This window comes from Nicotiana tabacum, chromosome 4, assembly GCF_000715075.1.
Source record: "Nicotiana tabacum cultivar K326 chromosome 4, ASM71507v2, whole genome shotgun sequence".
Taxonomy (NCBI): Eukaryota; Viridiplantae; Streptophyta; class Magnoliopsida; order Solanales; family Solanaceae; genus Nicotiana; species Nicotiana tabacum.
Genome location: NC_134083.1, coordinates 107,930,793 through 107,938,017, shown reverse-complemented (window position 1 = coordinate 107,938,017; position 7,225 = coordinate 107,930,793). Strand labels below are relative to the sequence as shown.

General features: G+C 39.6%; 1 protein-coding gene across 1 annotated transcript; it reads right to left on the bottom strand.

Annotated features, from left to right (window-relative positions):
- Window positions 1-2,419: 2,419 nt before the first annotated feature.
- LOC142180073 (uncharacterized) lies at window positions 2,420-6,528 on the bottom strand. Its single transcript, XM_075250994.1, has 5 exons — window positions 6,373-6,528; window positions 5,191-5,951; window positions 3,969-4,132; window positions 3,696-3,843; window positions 2,420-3,269 (listed from the first exon to the last, which is right to left on the bottom strand). Exons 1-5 carry the CDS (start codon window positions 6,526-6,528, stop codon window positions 2,420-2,422), a joined length of 2,079 nt encoding a protein of 692 aa, XP_075107095.1.
- Window positions 6,529-7,225: the final 697 nt, after the last annotated feature.

Sequence of the window (7,225 nt, the reverse complement as noted above, 5' to 3'; positions counted from 1 at the left end):
TTGTGATAACTCTTTCAAACATAATGTGAGTGTTGCCTTCGCAAAGAATGAGCTTATCGCACACAAATGAGAGATATGCCCGAGATTTTTTTGTTAACCATCTGTAGACTAGAGGATTATAGGCATTACTCATGCTCTTTATCCATTCTGTGTTTGGATTGTCATCACAAAGCACCTTTTGGATGGCAGCATAATCATGTGCAACTGTCAACTCCTCAAATGGTGTATTATCTATTTGCACCAATTTCAGAAATCCATTCAAACCTTCAGGGCTGATGTCAACCTTAACACCGCGAACCATCACTATGTCGCCCTCTGTGAATTTTCAATTTGCATATAGTTTGCGAACTAAGGTCAAATTTGCCTTGCCCATACTTTGAAGCAGAACATCCCAGCCCCTTCTTTTTAGTTCCATCAATAATTCATGATATTTCTTATCACAAGCATTTTCGTCAAAGGGATGTTCAGTGGAGTGTTTCTTTATCAGCAGTGACATGTAAAATTCCTTGGCTCCTTCAACAATATCTCTTTGGACGACAATGGTCGCTTGGTGACAAGTTGCTCTGCTTCAGCTTCTTGTTTTGGAGTCAATTTTTGCTTGCATATTGCCACTCGACTTTTCTTTGGTGCATTAGATGAGCGAGCCATAGCAATTTCCTACAAAAAGGATGATAATAAGTATGTGCTCTGATGGGACGAGGCAACCAAGCATACGGTCAACAACAATAGTGGATTGCATGTCCAATTTTCAGTAATTAGATCCATGAAGTTATATGTAATAATTCTGCCATCATCAACCAATTTAACAGAGTGCCAAGAACAGAGCTTTAGGGTACTTAGACTTCCCCCTCCAACTATATTGGTGCAACATACATTTGTAAAGGCAAATAGTAAGGTAGCTTGCAATATCACCTCACAGTGGCAGATTCAGGCTGCCAGTGCACGTAGTGACTTTACTCTGGTGTTACGGTCCCACAAAGACAAACAAAAAGGATGCTAACTCAAGCTATGTATACTAAAAAAATTGAGTACAAGGGTTACCCCACACTTAGAATTTAGAGCATCCTACAAGCCAACATTTAACACCACTGCAACTTACTTTATCCACACAAGCGCGCAATTAGCACACAAGGCGTCCATACACTCTATTTCAAATTACCAAGAAAGAGCATGACCTTCAACACAACAGACATAGGCTCGCTGTCAAGTACCACATATGATATATGAGAGTAGGAGCTAGGGCCTCCATTTATACAAGTGGCAAACATGTGATACTACAATATAACTCTTGCCATATGATCACCATACCTAGAACGACATTCAAAGTCCAGTTCATAAGAAAAAGACGTGGTTACTCAGACTTCACCAATTAAACCAAATTCTAATTGTGACGATTCAACAAACACAAGATGTGCACAATCTTTTAAACGCGTACTTTTAACAAAACAAATAAAGGACTGCCCTACCATGAGTCTTTGAAGAAGCAAAATTGACAAACCATACACCTGCACAGAAAATCAAAAATTCTTCCAAAAGCATCAATGAAATTCCAATTGTTCCCAAAACCTAAAGTGGAACTTTGCTCAATATAGAATCATGATGGACATGAAATTTGGATCGAGAAATTACAGCAGGGGAGTGGGGAATAGAGAAAACATTGGGGCAACATCAATCCTAGGTTCGAACCCTAGGTCGCCGGACTCTAATGGTCACGATAGAAACACCAAAGAAAGAAACAAAATAAAAGAAAAAGAAAAAAGAAGAAGAAGAAGAAGAAAGAAATGAGAGAGAGAGAGAGAGAGAGAAATCATACATGTTCGCCGGCGGAGGGAGATGGTAGGCGGAGATGAAACGTGAATGGGGGGAAGGGTTATAGATGATTGCAGAGAGAGAGAGAGTGTGGGTTTTTGTGAATAAGGGTTAAAATATTAGAGAGGTGATGAGATTAAAAAGCCAAAAAAAAAACTTACCTGATTAATTCCAAATACCTCACGCCGAGCGCACAACAGTGCACAAATGCGCTGATTTTTGCACCTTTTAAGAGGACAATTGAGTGCGTGGTGGCCTTGCGTTGCACGGTACAGTATTCTCAATTTTTAAAAATCTCACATTGAGCATGCGTTACAGCGATAACGCATATTTTTTTTACTATTTGACTCGAGAATCAATCACTCCACACCCTGCGCCGCGAGGTCAACATGTGCTCTTACTCCGCTATTCCTGCAACTTTGACTACCAATATTACAAAGTATAAAAATTAGTACTTTTTTTGACACATATATATATATATATATATGTCAAAAAATTGTTAACCTTTCTCATAATTGTTAATTTTTCTTAAGTATTCAATATTTGGAAAAAGAAGCGCCTTATTTAACATCGTGGCACGACTCAATAGCTCGGATCAAGGATTTTTTAACTACATCACAGACACTAGTCTATCTCCCTCAACCAATCCATGGTAATGCTTCAAACGCTGACCATTTACTTGAAACTTCCTGCTGCCATCCTCGGCCTCAACTTCAACTTCAACTGCTCCATATGGAAATACTTGAACCACTCTGAACAGGTCTGACCACTTCATTTTCGACTTCCCGGGAAAGAGTTTGAGCCTTGAATTATACAATAATACTTGATCTCCAGCTTTAAATTCTCTGTTCAAGATGTGCTTGTAATGAGCTATTTTCATCCGCTCTTTATATAACTTTGAAATCTCATAAGCTTGTAGGTGAAACTCATCTAACTCATTCAACTTTGTTAGTCTTTGTGCTCCAGCAGCCTCCAAATCCAAGTTCAAACGCTTCAATTCCCATAGAGCCTTATGCTCAAGCTCTACAGGTAGATGACATGCCTTTCCAAATACAAGCTTGTATGGTGACATCCCAAGAGTAGTTTTAAATGCGGTATGATATGCCCATAACGCATCATCCAATTTATTTGTCCAATCAGTACGAGTGCCTCTAACTGTCTTTGTGAGGATGTTCTTAATTTCTCTGTTTGTCACCTCTACTTGACCACTCGTTTGTGGATGATAAGGTGTTGCAACCTTATGGCGAACGCCATATTTTTCCAAAAGTTTGTCAAAAGCTCGGTTGCAAAAATAAGTGCCTCCATCACTAAATATTGCCCTTGTAGTTCCAAACCTAGTGAAAATATTTCTTTTTAGGAACTTGATCACTCCCTTGGCATCATTTGTTGGCATTTCCACTGCCTCGACCCACTTTGACACGTAGTCAACTGCAACTAAGATGTATTTATTATCGAATAAGCTGACGAACGGTCCTATGAAGTCAATACCCCATACATCGAATACCTCAACCTCCAGATTTGGTCGCATAGACATCTCATATCTTTGGGAAATGTTACTTATGTGCTAGCACTCGTCACACTTTTTCACCCAGTTGTGTGCATCTTCAAAAATTGTTGGCCAATAGAAACCTGAGTCAAGAACTTTCGTTGCTGTTCGGATTACTCTGAAGTGTCTTCCATATGGAGAAGCATGACAAGCCTACAAAACAGATTTTATTTCTTTCTTGGGGACACATCTCCGAATCATATTGTCAATACAAATACGAAATAGGTATGGGTCATCCCAAAAATATGAATTGTAGTCACGAAAAAACTTTTTCTTTTGATCGGGAGAAAAATTAGAAGGTACCATACTAGTTGCTAGATAGTTTGCTATGTCTACATACCATGGCACCATGTCAAGTGAAGCGGCTAATAACTGCTCATATGGAAATGTTTCTTGAATATCCTCTATTTTCACTGCATTCTTACCTCTCTCTAGCCGGGAAAGGTGATCTGCCACTTGGTTTTCAGTCCCTTTTCTGTCTCGAATCTCTAAATCAAAATCTTGTAGGAGTAACACTCAACGAATCAATTGTGGCTTGGTTTCCTTCTTAGATATCAAGTACCTGAGTGCTATATGGTCAGTGTAAAAAATTACCTTTGAGCCTATCAAGTACGCTCTGAACTTATCAAATGCGTGATCTTGTCCTTCTGCTGTCCCAAAACTGCTCCTATAGCGTAATTGCTTGCGTCACACATAAGCTCGAATGGTTGCTCCCAGTCAGGTGCAACAATAATTGGTGCAGTTACTAACCTCTTCTTCAATTCTTCAAATGCTAGCCTGCAATTATTAGAAAACACAAAAGGGTGATCTTTTTCAAGCATTTACCCATTGGATTAGAAATTTTAGAGAAATCTTTGATAAGCCATCTATAGAAGTTGGCATGACCGAGAAAACTCTGTATTTCTTTAACAGAAGTGGGTGGTGGCAGCTTCTCTATCACATCAACCTTGGAACGGTCGACCTCTGTGCCTTTACTGGAAACCCGGTTCCCTAAGACTATGCTTTCTTGTACCTTGAAATGGCATTTTTCCAATTTTAATACTAAATTCGTTTATATACACCTCTTCAAGACCCTTTTCAAATTTCTCAAGCAATCTTCAAAAGAATTTCCCACCACCGAAAAATCATCCATGAATATTTCCATCGTGTCCTCCACCATATCCGTGAAAATGGTCATCATACACCTCTGAAATATGGCCGGTGCATTGTACAGTCCAAATGGCATCCTACGAAATGCATAAGTGCCATAAGGACAAGTAAATGTTGTCTTTTATATGTCCTCAGAGGCAATGTGAATCTGGTTTTATCCTGAATAACCATCTAAGAAATGAAAGTACTCTCTCCCAGCCAGTCTGTCCAACATCTGATAGATAAATGAAAGTGGGAAATGGTTTTTTCTGGTGGCATTGTTAAGTTTTATGTAGTCCATACGTATGTGTCATCCAGTAACAGTCCTGGCAGGGATCAACTCATTATTTTTATTATTTATCACAGTCATCCCACCTTTCTTTGGGACATATTGAATGGGGCTTACCCATGTGCTATCAGAAATAGGGAAAATGATGTCTGCATCTCATCACTTTATCACTTCCTTTTTCACTACATCCTTCATGTTCGGGTTTAGCCTTCTTTGATTTTTTATGAAATGTATGTGTCCCTCTTCCAATAGAATCTTATGCATACATAAAGTAGGGCTAATACCCTTGATATCAGCTCGTCCAACCTATGGCGGTCATATATTCTTGCAATGCATGTATAAGCAGCTCTACCTACACATCTCGCAAACCTGATGAGATAATAACAGGTAAAGCAGAGTTAGGCCCAAGAATGCATACCTAAGGTGACTTGGAAATGGCTTCAATTCTAACTGAGGTGGTTCCTCAATTGATGGTTTGGCAGGTGGTGTCTTTCTCTCAAATAAATTTAGTGGTTCAAACTTTGGCTCTCTTTTCCAATATCCTTGGCCTTCAAGATCCAAGGCCCACTCTACCAAATCTTCACCATTCAATTTATCCAGGTTCAGTAAACAAGCTTCCAAAGGATCTGCATGATGAACAATTTCCTCCTCTTCTTGCATTATCACATCCACCACTTGCAAAATTGAACATTCTCCAATGTCACTAGGTCGTTTCATTGATTTATGTACATGGAAAACAACTTCTTCATCGTTCAAATGCATCTTCAGTTCCCCTACTTCACAGTCAACAAATGCTCTTCCCATAGCTAAGAAGGGTCGTCCCAATATGAGTGGGACTTCAATCTCTACCTTGCAATCCAATACAACAAAATCTGCAGGAAAAATGAACTTGTCAACTTGTACTAACACATCATCAACAATACCTTTTGGGCGTGACAGGGTACGATCAGCTAGCTGCACTCGCATATATGTCGGTCTTAGCCTTGGTAAGCCAAGTTTCCGATAAATGGCTAAAGGCATCAAATTGATGTTGGCTCCCAAATCACATAATGCCTTGGCAAAAGAATAACCCCCTATCGTGCACGGGGTGGTGAAACTTTCAGGATCTTCAAATTTTTTAGCAATGGGCCTGGTAACTATAGCACTACACTCCATTGACAGTTGTACCGTCGCAGTGTCCTAAAAGTCAATCGTCTTTGAAAAAAAGTCTTTCATCATTTTAGCATATATAGACATATCTTTTAGTGCCTCCAGCAAGGGAATATTGACACTCAGATGTTTTAGGATTTCAAAGAACTTCTTGTACTGATCGTCCTTCTTTTGCTTTGCGAATCTTTGAGGGAATGGTGCAGGAGGCTTTTTCTGTACAACTAGTCGTTCTACATCTTTTTTCCCCTCCTTCGGTCTCACTTTTTTCCGGCACTACCTCCGGTACTTTCTCATGCTCAATTACATTCTCATACACAACTTGTTGAATCACCACATCAGTGAGGTTATTTTGATCATCCGACTCAAAATGTTCAGCTACGGGTTGAAGCGCATCCCTGGTTACATGTCCTTATTGTTCTCTATCTAGATCTCTTCCATTCCTCAGACTTACCGCTAGCACAGGACGAGTCCTAGAGTCCTTGGGATTAGTAGTTGTGTCTCCAGGTAGAGTTCCATGTGGTTTGTTGTTCACGGCTGAGGAGCGTTGTCCCAATTGTGTTTCAATGTTCCTAATGGCCGCAGAATTGGATATAATTGCCTCTTCCATTTTACCTTTGTCTCCTACCAATTACTTCAACATGCTTCAGATATCAGACATGCCATCATCCTCTTGTTTCACCATAGGTTGCGGTTATTGTTGATATCTCTGTTAATGTTGTAGATATGCTACTTGTTGTTATTGTTGTAGGTTGTAACCCGGTGGTCTCTGATATGGTACCACTTGACCTTGAGGTCTGACATTGCCTGAATTATTCCATTGCATTTGTTGTTGGGCTGGTCTCCAAGGTTGTTGGTCATTCTATCTCTGTCCTCCAATATAGTTAGACACATAATTCATATCCTCACTATACCCATGGGATTCATGTTCACCATTCCACGAGCAAATATATGGTTGATTAACACATGATGTGCATAATCCCTCATTTGTTGTATCCACTATGTGGACCTGCTTTGTGCCCATCTCATCGATCTTCTTAGTCAAGAGACTCATCTGTGTCATAAGAGTAGCAATATTTCCAGCATTAGGTTTATTCAGATCAAGTGCTACTGAATGAATTATAGGAGTGATTATTGCATCTCGAGTCTTCTAGCCTGAATTTTGAGCAATCTTATCCAGAAGTTATCTTGCTTCAGTAAATGATTTGCTCATAAATGCTCCACCAACTAAAGCATCAACATTAGCCTTTAAACTATCAGTGAGCCTCATGTAAAAATTTTGCCCCAACATTTGCTCTAGAATACCA

What these genes read in the sequence shown, in the direction of transcription:
- LOC142180073 (XM_075250994.1), bottom strand. Translation starts at nt 6,528, where the DNA reads ATGGAAGAGGCAATTATATCCAATTCTGCGGCCATTAGGAACATTGAA. An exon ending in GGACTCGTCCTGTGCTAGCG is followed by an intron (nt 5,952 to 6,372) that starts GTAAGTCTGAGG and finishes ATTGACTTTTAG; the next exon opens with GACACTGCGACGGTACAACT. An exon ending in TCACTTGACATGGTGCCATG is followed by an intron (nt 3,270 to 3,695) that starts GTATGTAGACAT and finishes ACCGTTCGTCAG; the next exon opens with CTTATTCGATAATAAATACA.